At 38.5% G+C, this 16,243-nt stretch overlaps 1 protein-coding gene across 1 annotated transcript in view; it reads left to right on the forward strand.

The window, feature by feature from the left end:
* The window catches only part of UNC80 (unc-80 homolog, NALCN channel complex subunit), a 227,933-nt gene that overhangs the window by 138,930 nt on the left and 72,760 nt on the right, over positions 1-16,243 (forward strand). The window contains 4 exon segments of the mRNA XM_045078694.1: positions 1,599-1,737; positions 12,728-12,909; positions 13,426-13,557; positions 15,563-15,749. Of these exon segments, the coding sequence (XP_044934629.1) occupies positions 1,599-1,737; positions 12,728-12,909; positions 13,426-13,557; positions 15,563-15,749 (640 nt within the window).

A 16,243-nucleotide genomic window follows, 5' to 3' on the forward strand; every position in this document is an offset into this window, starting at 1 on the left:
AGAGAGATAATACACTTATCTTCTTATCAAGAGCAAGACACATTGTTACATTGTTATTACAACCTAAGGTCTAAATCATTACACACATTCCCCAAGGTGGGAGAGGGGGTGCCTGTGAAAAATAACTTGTTTTTCTGGAAAGTTTTTTTTCTCTTTAAAGATTTATTTCTCTGTTTTAGAGTGAGAGAAAGAGATAGCACGAGCAGGAGGGGCATGGGGAGAGAATTGTAAGCAGACTCCACACTGAGCACGGAGCCTGATGTGGGGCTCGATCTCATGACTATGAGATCATGACCTGAGCTGAAACCAAGAATCTGTTACTTAACCAACTGTGCCACCCTGATGCCCCTTCTGGAAAGTTTTCAAAATGGTTAAAGAACTAGACTGTCCACAACTTACCCTGATCACCTGAATTATCTGAAATAATGGGGGCACGTGCATAGCTCAGTGGTTGAGCATCTGACTTTTGGTTGTCGCTCAGGTTATGATCTCAGGGTCATGGGATTAAGTGCTGCCTCAATCTCTGTGCTCAGTGGCTACTCTGCTTACAATTCTTTCTCTCTCCTTCTCCCTCTGCCCTGCTCACGCTCGAGCTCTCAGTCTAAAATAAGTAAATAAATTTTTTAAAAAATAAGTATATTATATTTATTATAAATAGGTTAAAATAAATAGAAATAAATAGGTTAAATAGGATTTTTGTGGCATAATCTAGGGCAATAGCCACAATATACAATGTTTCAAAGGGACAACGTCATCCAGGACTACTGGCTTAGAAAACTAACTCTCGGAATGGAACTTCCTTCTAAATTAGAAGCTCCTCATTGGCTGCCATGGGCCATCAGCTCCTAACAGGAAGGAAAACAGGAAGCTTTAAAAATCTACTAACACGGGGGCTCAGTGGGTTAAGCCGCTGCCTTTGGCTCAGGTCATGATCTCAGGGTCCTGGGATCGAGTCCCACATCGGGCTCTCTGCTCAGTGGGGGGCCTGCTTCCCTTCCTCTCTCTCTGTGATCTCTTCCCTTCCTCTCTCCTACTGTGACCTCTCTCTGTCAAATAAATAAATAAAATCTTAAAAAAAAAGTCTACTAACACGAAGATATTCTGGCTGGAGTCTTTCTTTTCTCTTAGAGCTTATTCTACAGTTTATTCCTTAGGTAGCTGCAAGATATTTTTGTCATGAAAGCATGATAAAATTAGTATCTTTTAGGGGCACTTGGGTGGCTCAGTGGGTTAAAGCCTCTGCCTTCGACTCAGGTCATGATCTCAGGGTCCTGGGATCGAGCCCCGCGTTGGGGGCTCTGCTCAGTGGGGAGCCTGCTTCCCTCCTCTCTCTGCCTGCCTCTCTGCCTACTTGTGATTTCTCTCTGTCAAACAAATAAATAAATTCTTAAAAAAAATTATTATCTTTTATAGTTTCCCATTGACAAATAAGATGTGAAGTTTGTCCTACACCATGCCAATAAACATGCCATCATTTTAGAACGTATTTGAAGGTCATTTAAGAAAAGCAGGGAAGGGAGGTGGTACTTGGGTGTCAAGAGGAGTACAGTAATCAGCGGCTTCCAAGGCTTTCAGATGTGATTTCCATCTTTTCCCAGGTGATGAGCCTGTCACCTGCTCCTTTATCTCTGCTAATCAAGGCAGCACCAATTCTGACAGAAGAAATGTATGGAGACATCCAGCCAGCTGCCTGGGAGCTCCTGCTCAGCATGGATGAGCACATGGCCGGGGCAGCAGGTAAGAAAGATCACCCATGACCCTGGTCGCCCCCCATCCCAGTGTTTACGAAAGAAGTGCTTCCATTCCCTTTCACTGCGAGGTCACATCCATAGCAATTGCTAGAACCTTAGAGCCTTACACTCTAGGGAGGGAGGCTGAAGTGCTAAGCACACCCTTTACTTTTTACCCCATACTCTGCACAAGACAGCATGTCTCTCGGAGGCCATTGCCGAATTATTAAAAAAAAAAATTATTTTTCCCAGAACCGACATTTTCACTACATTTCACAAAAGAGAAATTCTTTTTGTGTGTTATGATTTCCCAGATTGTACCGTGAACCACCATCATTAACTGTATGAAATCGTATACAAGTAACGTTTTATGTCCAAATTACAATGTCAAAACAAATCTGTTGAAATTTAGGTGACTTATCCAAAGCCACATAGCTAGTAAAAGGTACATGCAAAATGTGGGTTCTTCACATTTTCCACTTCTTGTATGCACACTTTTAGTCATATGGAGTTGTTTTAATTGCAAAAACGTATGTAGTAGAAATTCAAACAATATAGAAGTGTATGAAGCTTAAAGTATTTTCTCTTCCCATGACTCTCAGTCACTCTCAGTGACAATTTTTAAGTTTTTCGGGAATCTTTCTAGGATCATATATATATACATATATATGTGTGTGTGTATATATACATATACATACACATACACACATATGTATATATGTCTATATGTATATACACATATATATAAAATATATCATTCATATATATGCCTAAGTACCAATGTATGTGTTGTTTCCTTTTTCACACAAATAGGACATACCATAAAGACTTTTGAACTTTGCAGTTTTCCTTTATATCTAGAAGATTTTTTTTAAGAGCTTATATGTGAAGAAAAATCTATCCAAACCAGGCAGCACCAAACTAGAAGTGCTTTAAAGCACTCTGCTAACAGGAGCTCAGGGAGAGGCTTTTGTAGAAAAAGGACAGAAGCAGAGTAAGGCACCTCTTGACCATCTATAGCTAAAAGCCTGGTTGACTGTTTGTGATTGGTTGTCCTTAGCACTATGATTTGTACCCTCAAGGCATTTCCAGGCTTAGATTTTTTTTACCTTACATAGGTCACCACAGGATTAGAGCCTCATGATGCCAATGGTCTCCTTATTTAATTAATTTAACAATTACCCCGTTTTGGTCATCCTCTCATATATGAGAGATCATCCAAAAATTTGGTATTAGTGCCACTCTCAGGTATGATTTATGTTGCTCTTGTCTCATTGTGAAACTCATGGGTTATGATGTCAGATCCATAAAATAATTGGGTTTTTTTTGTTCATCTCATTGTCCATCTTTTTGGACACTTCTTCACTGTGTGACCATGTAATGTATGGTTGATGGTTGAGAACATACATTTAAGATGATTGAGAAAACGCAATGCACCAGGGAGACTACAATGACAACTATTAGGAATTAATGCCAAGAGACTGAAGGATGCTTCTCAGCCAGGGTCCCATGAACCAAACCAGCTGTCATCAAATATAGCAAAGAATATACAGGTTCTATCCAGAGGCTTATTTGTTAATTTCTTATATTTGGTACAATACCAGAGACTTTGATCTAGGTGCCACAAGGAGTATTTTACTATCGCACAGCAGATTCTGTGCTCAGTTGAGAAGTAAAGCAATTCTACTATCTAAAACCAATTAGCAAAGAAATATAGAGATTTTGTTGTACAGCTAGGGCCTTAGCAGTAGATCCAGCCATAGTTGCCAGAGTTAAGGAGCACTGTCCTCTCCTGCTCATTAACAAAGAGAAAAGCAAGTAGCGAAAAGGCAACAAGAATGAAGATTTAATATTGGAGATGGTGCTCTTGCTCTGTAACCTTGGGAGGGCTGTCCCCACGATGCCATCTGCATCTGAGGAGGAACCTCCCTAGTCAATTTTAGTTTTAGATCTCCAGATGGTGTACACCTCCAAGAGTTCAGAGGACCTCTTTTTTTTTTTTTTTAAGATTTTATTTATTTATCAAAGAGGGGGGGGAGAGAGCGAGCACAGGCAGACAGAATGGCAGGCAGAGGCAGAGGGAGAAGCAGGCTCCCCGCTGGGATCATGACCTGAGCCGAAGGCAGCTGCTTAACCAACTGAGCCACCCACGCATCCCCAGAGGACCTCTTTCTAATGAGGGATGTAGACCCACCATTCAAGTCCCTGAAGTTTGGCTGCCATCTGGGTAGGAAGGAGGAGCTGGTATTATCCCTTCCAAGAATGTTCAAGGGCAGTCTTTGTTCTTAGTGATTCCAAATCAGAAGGTGGGAAATATTAGTTTGGTGAATTCCTCAGATATTTGAGGAACTAGAAGAATTCAAGATCCAATTGGGTGTACAGATAAATAACAAAATGTCAAAAATAATGACCAGGACTAGAATCTGATATCTATGAGTATTACAATTTTTTACTGAAACACGTTTTTTTTTCTCTACACTCACCCTCATTTTGATCAAAGATAATCATAGGAAGGCTGATTTGTTTGCTAAAATATGTCTAGCCTCATTAAACATGGCCTGATTATTTATATAAGTACAGTAGGAATAGTGATTGATTCTATAGGCTTTTTTCAAATCTGTTTTGCTAAAGCTTTTTATAAGGAATCTTAGATTGAACTTTTAAAAACATCTCCAGGCAAAGAAACCAAGTGAAGGACTCACCATCAGATTTCACCTAAAATACCTATTGATTTGTCTGAATTCCTCTGTTCTTGAGGTCCCCAGGATATCTTGAGTTTCTTGGGCCTGCCAGGAAATGGTCTTCCTTAGTCACCTGATAAGGCTGCTGGGAATCCTGTAAGCAAGATACCAGGCCAGTTTTTCCAATGCATTTTTGTTGGCTCCATAAAGTCAACCTTAGTCATTTCAAACAGTCTGGTCATATCTGATTTTATAAATCTTCTCAAATAGAACATTAGTCAAAGCCTTGGTAATAAAACCAAAGTTTCCAGTTTTTCCCTATTATTCAAAAACAGATTCTTATTGAACTTATGCAGATAATTATATTGCCAGGAAAATAAGAATGCTCACTGAATTTCTGAGTTCTGGAGGAATCAGCTAAGGAGAAAAAGTAAATGTTTCCATTTTCTTTATAGCGATATACTTTTTAAAACTACTGTAAGTCATAGATAGATTAAGAGAAAAGAGAACAAACATTCCCGTAAATCTGGAAAAATTAAACATTAAGGAACCAGCAATGTTTCAAAGAAAAAGGGCTAAAATAATTATAATCACCTTCATCAGTCCACTCAATCTCATATCATTAATTATTGTTCTATTTGGGTCATTTTTTCCATTAGTTCTGGAAATTCTTAACCAGTTCAATTTTATGATATTACCATGAATCTTTCTGAAGATGAAGCACTTTATAAAAGCATCCGAGTAAAACAGTAACTGTCTGTAAATGGAAAGACCTTTAAAAAAGTAGCCATGATTAAAGATCTGATGAAAGTTCATTTGATAAAGAAACATAGTTATGTCTGTGGTACACAATAATTTAGGATATTAATTGGATGGGAGTATTGACAACTTTCTAGAAACTTGGAACCATTTCCAAATACCTGTATTAATAATATATTTCCATATACCTATAACTTCAGAAGTTTATTGTCAATTCTCACTTGACAGTGCTTCCACATAATTTAACACATTAAATAAACCTAGTTTAACATCTCTCTTACAGGGTGAGAGACAAATTCTTTGAGGTTTTCTAGGGACCCTCTGGGAAAACTCAAGTTACTTTGAAATCAAAGAGATTTCATTTAGAATTCAACTTTAGATTCTGTGTCTCTTTGGTTAGGTTTATTCCTAGGTATCTTATGGTTTTGGATGCAATTGTAAATGGGATTGACTCCTTAATATCTCTTTCTTCTGTCTTGCTGTTGGTGTAGAGAAATGCAACTGATTTCTGTGCATTGATTTTATATCCTGACACTTTACTGAATTCCTGTATAAGTTCTAGCAGTTTTGGAGTGGAGTCTTTTGGGTTTTCCACATATACTATCATATCATCTGCGAAGAGTGATAATTTGACTTCTTCTTTGCCGATTTGGATGCCTTTAATTTCCTTTTGTTGTCTGATTGCTGACGCTAGGACCTCTAGTACGATGTTGAATAGCAGTGGTGATAATGGACATCCCTGCCATGTTCCTGACCTTAGCGGAAAAGCTTTCAGTTTTTCTCCATTGAGAATGATATTTGCGGTGGGTTTTTCATAGATAGCTTTGATGATATTGAGGTATGTGCCCTCTATCCCTACACTTTGAAGAGTTTTTTGATCAGGAAGGGATGTTGTACTTTGTCAAATGCTTTTTCAGCATCTATTGAGAGTATCATATGGTTCTTGTTCTTTCTTTTATTGATGTGTTGTATCACATTGACTGATTTGCGGATGTTGAACCAACCTTGCAGCCCTGGAATAAATCCCACTTGGTCGTGGTGAATAATCTTTTTAATGTACTGTTGAATCCTATTGGCTAGTATTTTGTTGAGTATTTTCGCATCTGTGTTCATCAAGGATATCGGTCTATAGCTCTCTTTTTTGGTGGGATCCTTGTCTGGTTTTGGGATCAAGGTGATGCTGGCCTCATAAAATGAGTTGGGAAGTTTTCCTTCCATTTCTATTTTTTGGAACAGTTTCAGGAGAATAGGAATTAGTTCTTCTTTAGGATGTTGCCAAAATGTCAAAAGGTTTGAACATTTGAGTAAATAAGATCTCAGATCACTATGAAATAATACTTAATTACCTATTTAACTAAAGCCATAATAGATTTTAAAGGCAAATATAGGGGCACCTGGGTGGCTCCGTGGATTAAGTGTCTGACTTGATTTTAGCTCAGGTCTTGATCTCAGTGTCCTGAGATGCAGCCCCATGTGGGGCTCTGCACTGGGTGGGGAGCCTATTTAAGATTCCCTCACTCCCTCTCCTCACCCAAGTTCCATTCTCTCTTAAAAAAAAATGGGGTGGCTCAGTGGGTTAAGCCACTGCTCAGGTCATGATCTCAGGGTCCTGGAATCGAGCCCAATGCGAGCCCCGCATCGCATTGGGCTCTCTGCTCAGCAGGAAGCCTGCTTCCTCCTCTCTCTCTGCCTGCCTCTCTGCCTACTTGTGATCTCTCTCTCTCTGTCAAATAAAGAAACAAAATCTTAAAAAAAAAAAAAAATGGGTTTTCTTAAGTGATCAAAGACCCTGATAAAGACAACGTGAAGCACAGTAAATTATTTTGGTAAGACACAAAACATTTGCTTTCCAGGTAGATTACCCAAAAGGTTGAAAAATACTTTTTACAATCTTTTATGAAAAGCAGACCAATAGTCAAAATTTGTTTTTTCAGCTGAGACAAAACCAAATTCTAACTTTTTTACCAGTGAGTTTTTAATATTAAAACTCATTATTTAAAAACTTAAATACATCTGTCCTAACTTTAGTCAGCATAACCACATGTAAAATTTACTTTCCAAGATTCCTGTTCTACCAATTTTCTATAATTTTTTTCCACGCCCATTCAGATTTTGTTCTACTTTTTTTTTTAAAAATTCCTCAATCTGGAACAAATGGTCATTTTACTTTATTTACCTATTTTTCATCCTTATTATTTCTAAGTAGTTTTAATTACACATATTGATTAGGGTTCTTAACCCTGAGAATCCTTTATTCCTAGTGGTAACTAAGAAGAAAGCAATTGTGGACTAGTATAGTAGTAGCCTATTATAGTGGGATTGACAAATTCATTAATACATTTTACAATTTCTAGAAGTATAGTCTTCTTCATAGTAAATCTTACATCTACCTAATTCTTAACAATTATGTCTACACATGAAAATTTCTTAAGACATTGAGCAGCTAATCACTTTAAGTTATCTTTCTTGCTGATAAATTCTACAACAGCAAGAATGAGTTCCTTTGACTCTTAGTAAATCTATTAGAATAAGAGTATTATATTTAATGCTGATAACTTTAAAGATAGTATTGTTTTAATTAAATCAACAAACTTAAACTAGTTTTTCTTTTTTCTGTTGTTTTTTTTTTAAGATTTTATTTATTTATTTGACAGACAGAGATCACAAATAGGCAGAGAGGCAGGCAGAGAGAGAGGGAAGCAGGCTCCCTGCTGAGCAGAGAGCCAGATTTGGGGCTTAATCCCACAAGACCTGAGCCAAAGGCAGATGCTTTAACCCACTGAGCCACGAGGTGCCTCTAAACTAGTTTTTCTTTATCAAAGATTATTCTAGATCACATTGGTGTAGGAAAGATGTTTGTGTTCAAAGCCAACAGCCAAGGAAGAATTCCTTGAGACGTCTTTGTTGCAAAAAGATGGTTTTATTAAAGCAAGGGACGGGAGCCAAGGGCAAAACAGCTGTGCTGGGGTCATGAGGAGTGGCCCATTATATACTTTCCTGATAAGAATTATCTCCCTAGGGGCGCCTGGGTGGCTCAGTGGGTTAAGCTGCTCAGGTCATGATCTCAGGGTCCTGGGATCAAGTCCCACATCAGGCTCTCTGCTCAGCAGGGGGCCTGCTTCCCTTCCTCTCTCTCTGTGATCTCTTCCCTTCCTCTCTCCTACTGTGATCTCTCTCTGTCAAATAAATAAATAAAATCTTTAAAAAAAAAAAAAAGAATTATCTCCCTAATAAGTCAATCAGAGAAAGACAATTATCATATGATCTCCCTTTTATGAAGAATTTGAGAAGCAATGTGGAAGGTTTGATGGGTAGGGAAGGAAAAAATGAAACAAGATGGGATTGGGAGGGAGACAAACACTGAGACTCACAAAACAAACAGGGTTGCTGGGGGGAGGGGGGTAAGGAGAGGGTGGTTGGGTTATGGATATTGGGGAGGGTATGTGCTATGGTGAGTGCTGTGAAGTGTGTAAACCTGGTGATTCACAGACCTGTATCCCTGGGGCTAATAATACATTATATGTTAATAAAAAATTTAATAATTAAAAAAAAATTACCTCCCTGAAGTTTGCATTTCAAGAGATGGTCCTAGGTTCCTGGGGGAAACCAAATACAACATTTACATCTCAAAGGCACAGAGAGGATATAAATTTCTTCAAGAAGGGCTTTTGTTTCCTAAATCCACATTTTTTACAATATCTGAAAGCCTTTTCAGATGAATAGGGATTTGGGGATTGGTAAAAAGGATAGTTGGGCTTTGAATTGTTTCTAAGTCTACATTTCTGTTTTTGTAGACTCGATTTGTTAGACAAGTACACTTGGTAATTCTTCAAAGAACCGGGATGTAATTTAAATGGCAAGATACTTACCCAGCCATCTAACTCCATTATCCTCAAATCGCTTCTTTATATCCTGGAGAAGATCTTCAACTAAGATGGAAATCAAAAGATTTCTAAATTCTAGACTTACAGTTGTTTTTTTGGAATGTTTTAGTAAATCCTTCCTCAATGGCTTTAGAATGTTTTACTTTCCCTCTGGGCACACAGTTTCATTTTGATTTAGGAGAGAAGCATTAAAACCAAAATTCCTATCAGGCTCTGAATATCAGTTTCCAATTTGGCCAACTTCTACCACAGAACTACTTAAAAAAAAAAAAACTTTTTGAATAAGTTGTCAGGTTTCATCTAGGACAAACAGCAAATATTTATGGCAGTATTGAGCAATCCCATGGACACACAAGGGGGCAAAGATGATGCAAAAGATTATTTCCCTCCCAACAACGAGTATAGTAAGTGCCTGGCTGAGACAGCTTTCTCTCTAGGGCACTTCATAAATGGATAGGCTTCTCTTAAAATGGTTAAAAGTTATCCACAGTGGCCACTGTCATTCAAGATAATCTTTGGTAAAGTAAACCTACTTGTTCAGCCTTAAAACAAAATTTATTCACCTGAGGCTTCATACTGGACCAGTCTGGTTTAGGTTAGACCTAATGTGACTCCAGACCAGCTAAATTTCTAAATCTGAATCAGTCCTCAGAAGTCACTTTGACTCAGTCTAATTCTGACCAATTTTCAGACCCCATATGGAAAAAGAAACGCCAGGGAGTGTGGGTTGCTTAGTTGGTTTTATTCCTGATTTCAGCTCAGGTCATGATCTCAGGACTCTGAGATCAAGGTCCATGTTGGGCTCCACACCCAGCTTAAGATTCTCTCTCTCTCTTCCTCTGCTTCCCCCCACCCCGCCTCCCACACTCCTACTCCTCTCTCTCTCTCTCTCAGAAAAAAAAGAAGTTAAAGTTTGCAATGTCAGGGGCTCCAAAGGTACGCATGCCTGGTTGTGAGCATCTCCTTCAGTTCCCTCTCCTAACACTAGAATGTTAAAAGATAAACTAGGGTATACTAAACTTCTGTAGAGCTTATTTGAGCAAAAATCAATTAAAATTGGACAGCCCCAAATGAGGAGACAATTTTTTAGCATTAGCTAAAAGATTCACCTCATTCTTTTTAATACCCACCAAATATTTCGTTGAATGGTCATAACAATTAACCTAGACTACTAATGGAAATTTAGGGATATTTCAGCTTTTTATACTACATTACAACAAACGTCTTTGTAAAATATTTTTGTTTGCATTAAAGTTTGGATTTTTCTTCTCTACCACATATTCTGAGAGAGCATCAGGGAAGGGCATTCTCTCAAATAAGAGATAGCCGTGGAAACTTCCATGGAAGATATGAACAGGTAGATTGGGCTTTAAAGAAAGCTAGAAGAAAGAGGATGGCATGTGCAAAGCCTCTTGGGGTGTGGAAATGCATAGGGCTTCTTTGGAAAGCCTGAGGAGGAATTGAGACTGGGATGGCTTTTGTAGAGGGGTCTCCAGTCCATGAGATTAGACAAGTGAGTGGGACTAGATTGTAACAGTCCTTGAATGACACTCATAGGAGTATGGACTTTCCACTGAACTGTAAAAAACCATTCATGGGTTCTAGAAAAAAGAGTAGTGTTGTATATAGAGTATGTATTGAATATGGCAGCAACAAGTAAAGCAGTTTGGTTTCAGATGATTAGAAGATGAATCTTTGGTGTCATGACATTAAAGCTAATGAGAAAAGGGCAAAGGTCGAGATAACCTTGGGGGAAAATCTGCTCTTTGAGACAGCTGAAGCTGTGAGCATGGATGGGATTTCTGGGGGAAGAATCTGTGGAATAAAGAGCCAAAAGTTGGGTACTAAGTCACTGGCCTTCTCTATCTTCAGAGGACAGGAAGAGCAGTGCCCAGCAGCAAACCCTGGAAAATGACCAGAAAAGTAGGAGAACTCAACCTCAAACTGTGCAAGCAAAGGATCGCTCTTCAGGGAAATGGTCATGAAAATGTTAAAGACTGAAAGGAAACAAATGCTATAAAAAGTGCCAGTGGATCTGCTGATTAGTGAGCATCACCAGAAAACTGCTTCAGGACAGGGATTGAAGTCGATAGAACTCCAGCTTGCAATGATGTAAAGAGAGACCATGGCGAATAAAAATTGAGACAGAGTAGAGCACGTTTTAAAGAAAAGTAAAGAAAGGAAAAAGAGTAGAAATTTAAAAAACTAATAGGATAAAGAAAAGGATTATCAAGCACTAATTGTCACAAGAGCTAACATTTCTAATAGAACCATAGCACACACGTGGTCTTACTTGACCTTCGTAATAACCACTTTATATGTGAGCAAATGGCAACTCGGAGGGTTGAAGGGACTTATCTGAGTGTACACAGATCAGAAGCAGCAGGGCCAGGACACCAGACCCAGGCCTTCTGACTGCACACATAGATGTCCCTCCCATATGTCACATTGCCTCCAGAAAATAAGACAGGTGTTAGAAGCTTCTCGTACTCTTCACATCACAGAGCTCTTTCTCATGCATTATTGTCCTTATTCTAACAACAAATTTGGAGGCAAATATCACCATAATCACCATCACCATCATCATCACCATCATCTTCATCATCACCATCACTGACATTCTGGCCCTAAAGAAACAGAGGCTGAGAGACATGGAAAGGCTCTCCCAGGAGCACATAGCAGAGGGGTTTCAGAGGTGGCACTCAACACCAGCTGTCCTGACACAATTGTCTGAGTATGTTTTGATGATCCAGGAAGAAAACTACAAGAGAGATTTTAAATTGTATTTTTATGATGGACACTGACTCATGCATCTATGCTTCAGAGTGTATTTTTCTGCCCCATTATTCATTAACTTTGTAACTTACTGTTGTGCTTGGCCTTTCTCTTATTGATATTTGACTTTTCCCAAAATTTAAAAAACAGCATGGTATTATGATTCATGAAATCCCTTTTGGCTTCTTGGTCTCTTCTATTCTCTCAGAAGGGTGGAGGTTTCTAATATATGTACAACGTGAATTTTATTTTTAAGATAGCTGGGACAGTTTTTAATGGTCATTTTTATGCACTATCCCAGGATTACTATGACCCTGATTCTTGGCATTTTCTTTTCTTTTTTCTTTTTTTTTTAAAGATTTTATTTATTTATTTGACAGAGAGAGATCACAAATAGGCAGAGAGGCAGGCAGAGAGAGAGAGGAGGAAGCAGGCTCCCTGCTGAGCAGAGAGCCCGATGCGGGACTCGATCCCAGGACCCTGAGATCATGACCTGAGCTGAAGGCAGCGGCTTAACCCACTGAGCCACCCAGGCGCCCCGGTTCTTGGCATTTTCTAAAAAGGATATTTTGGTATATTATTTCCTTTTTTCATTTGCTTCCTCTCACATTCACTTTTCACTGTGAGCCAAAGTAAGACTGCTTGGAATGAGGTATTCTACGGAAATATCATGCTGTCACTGCCCTCGCCGGATATTGGAAGATGGTGGGTAGCACAAAGGATCATGTTTGGTTTTCAGTGGCTGCAATAAGATTTGCTTTTACCAGTGCTGGTGGCCTGGTTCCCTTAGCTCAGGAGTAATTTCCAGGAGGTAGGAACAGCTCCCCCCTTCTCCCCATCCCCCAGGATCAATCAAAATTAAAAGACGTGTAGCTGATGAATTGTTGGCTGTCTCTAGCTGCCATGTTCCTGCTGTGTGCGGTGAAAGTCCCTGAGGCTGTGTCTGACATGTTGATGTCCGAGTTCCACCACCCAGAGACAGTACAGAGGCTGAACGCCGTTCTCAAATTCCACACACTCTGGAGGTTTCGCTACCAGGTCTGGCCTCGGATGGAGGAAGGAGCACAGCAGATTTTCAAGGTGAGGGATACTTCCGCCATAGGAATTAGATTTGCAAACCCAACCCAAGGCTTGTTTAAATCCTTGAACCTCAAATCTACAGTGTATGGCCCAGGGGATGCTTCATTTTCTTTTTCTCTGTGATTATATAAGTAAAGCTAACTCATATATGAATGAATTCTTGTTTTAAAAAATACTGAAATATAAAAGAGTGGTAGAGTATGAAAATCAAGTTTCTACAAACCTCAAGATCCCACTACCATCCCAGAGGTATGCCTATAAAAGTTTGGGGTATAATCTTTGAGATACTTTTTTATATTTATACAGATAGATATTTTTTGGAGGATGGGGTAATTAACGCAAATAGGGATCATATATTTGAAACCATCCATTTTTTTAATGATGAAACTGAGACCAAAAGACGTTCACCCTGTGCTCTGTAACATCATGTACTCTACAAGATGATTTCATAATTATACTTCGACTCATTCTAGCTTATTTTCCATCTTACCTCATTCTTCTGATATCAACTAACAGATCCCGCCTCCCAGTATAAACTTCACCCTGCCCTCACCAGTGCTTGGAATGCCATCTGTTCCAATGTTTGACCCCCCTTGGGTCCCTCAATGCAGCGGGAGTGTCCAGGACCCCATTAATGAAGACCAGTCTGTGAGTAACAGGCACTTTCTTTCTCATCACTTCAGGCTCCACGGTGTCCATGTAAGAGAGAAGGACAATGAATGCATGAGAAAATTTGTTCCTTCTTGTCATCAGAATGTCATAGCACAGAGAATCAGCCATGAAAGATTTTTGTTCTTGTGAATAGAATAGAAGGAACTAATATGGAGTAGTGAGCATTTGCAGACCTCTAAGTCAACACAGTTTTGTTTTAGGATCTCAGTAGCAGCCACCTTTCACAACTGTTAAAAGCATTAGCCATTGATTTCTTGTCCAAGTGTAGCACTTTTGTCTCTAGTTATTATAAAGCAAAGATATTCACCTAACCTGTAATATCTAAGCTACCCAAAAGGTAATGAGATGGACCCTGGATGAATAAGAAAAAGAACTGAGTTGGCAGCTCTTATTTCCTTGTTTGGCCATTGGTCTGTTCTTCACTTTGTTGATCATTAGTATCATCATCACAATATCCCTCTGAGACTTCAGGTCTTTTGTACTCTAATATATCAGTGCTACATGTAATAGAATTCACCAACAGTTAAGTTAAGAGAACTGTCCATTCATAGACAAGAACCAAGAATAAGTGCTTTTTGAAAGAAAGGAGTGCAAAATGTGCATTTTTCACCTGCTGAATTTTATGAATTACAAGAGTAATGGAGAAAATATGGAAAATCAAAAAAGGAAAAGAAAATAGATATATTCTTCAGCACAAATCCATGACTATTTTCCTTTACAAATTCCCATAGAATTTAAGATAATTAGTATATAAATATTAAAGATTTTTGATATACCACCCAAAATAGCCCCAGGAAGATTTTACCATTTTACCCATATACAATAGAAAAGGAAAGTGTGTCATCTTGATTCAAATTAGCTAGTATTTTTTTTAATGCCACTTTGCGTGGCAAAACACAAAGTCATTGATTTTTTTATTCACAATTCTTTAAAAAGTCACTTGAATATATGAAGTTAGGTTGAACATTTTTGTACATTGCACATTTGCTAGGTATTGTAGTTTTCTTTGAAGAACTGTTTGAGCTCATTATCCATAAAAATGTTTATACAGAAATTCCAGCATCTGAATCACTGATGTAAGGATCTTGGATTTGTCTCCTGTACAGACAATGGAGTCATTTGAGCCAATGAATATTGGTTATTGGATAGAGAATATAATTTCTCTGCATACCAAGTTTGCAAGGAATTTGCAACCAAGACCCCAGATTGTATATCCAGTTTTCTTTCTCTCATTCCACAATTATTACTTTACCTTAATATAATAAATCAGCTTAGCCCCTGATCTGCAAATAAATTGCCATGTGGCCCACCTAATGCCCTTAATTGCTCTGGAATCTTTTATCAATGGAAACTTTTAGTCTTATGTAAAGATCCTGTCAACCTTAGTATTGCTATCAATTCTCATAATTTCTATTCACTTTGTTCCTATAAATATTGTTGAGTATTTGCAGTGTGTCACTCTATTTATCTACTATAATTAAGTATTTATGGTGTGGTAGATACCTGAGATACAAATATGAAATAAATCATGTAACTATTTGGTTTATGAGAGATATCCCATTCCTCCTTCTCTCTGTGGTTCTTTCCCTTTTATTAACCTTGTGAAATAAATGTCCTTCATTTAAAACCATTTCAACAAGTTGTGGAAATGACTAGAGTATTAAAATTTTTTATTTGATTTGAATGTTTAGAGAGGATCATTGATATCACCCCAAATTCTAAAGGTGAAATCCCAAAACTTAAAGATATTCTTGAAGAATTAGTCTGATTGAATGAAAATGAATAACTTAGTTACACACAACCTGGAAACCTGACAGAAAAACAAACAAACAAAAAAACAAATGGCCATGAAACTAGATCATGGGTGCCCTTCCATTTTCTGCAAAGTGCCACATTTGTGTAATTCTATGGGAACACTCTTTATGGCTGTGACCTTGCAGAACAGTTTCTATAAAATAAATTGGTCTTCATGTCTCCATAGAAATCCTTTTCAGCCCGGGCTGTGTCCCGCTCCCATCAGAGAGCAGAACACATCTTAAAGAACTTGCAACAGGAGGAAGAGAAGAAACGTCTTGGTAGAGAAGCCAGCCTCATCACCGCCATCCCTATCACTCAGGAGGCTTGTTACGAGCCCACCTGCACGCCCAACTCAGAGCCAGAAGAAGAAGGTGCCCCCTACACACGGGACATCCTGGGGGGCTAAGGCGCAGGAAATGGAAAGGACTGGCTTTGAAATGAACATTAATGATTTAATGTGATGTGAGGTGATATGCACCCCTCTGTGTGTGTGTCTCAACTCCTGACACTAGCAAAAGAAAGAGGAAAGCTGTTATGTTCTTCATTTCTGGAGTTGGCCTGTCTAGAGGAGCGATGTAGTCACATTGAATGATCCAATATGATAATGGACCAATAGTGATTATGATTCAGAGAACAACTAAATTCAGAGTGTGTATTAAAGTAATTGCAGTCAATCTTTCATCATTAAAAATGGGGTTAGTCCATTAACTATCAACCTTCACAAATGCAACCAATTTGTTGGTTGGCATCAGAAATAATTTATGAACCATTCTAATTCAGTGATTCTCTGCTCTGTTTTTGTGGAATTTTCTATCTGTGTTTCTGAAAGATTTTTTTCTATTTGTTAAGTACACTCTAAATTACT

The sequence above is a fragment of the Mustela putorius genome, unplaced genomic scaffold (genome assembly GCF_011764305.1).
Source record: "Mustela putorius furo isolate JIRA1106 unplaced genomic scaffold, ASM1176430v1.1 tig00000275_pilon_pilon_pilon, whole genome shotgun sequence".
Lineage (NCBI taxonomy): Eukaryota > Metazoa > Chordata > Mammalia > Carnivora > Mustelidae > Mustela > Mustela putorius.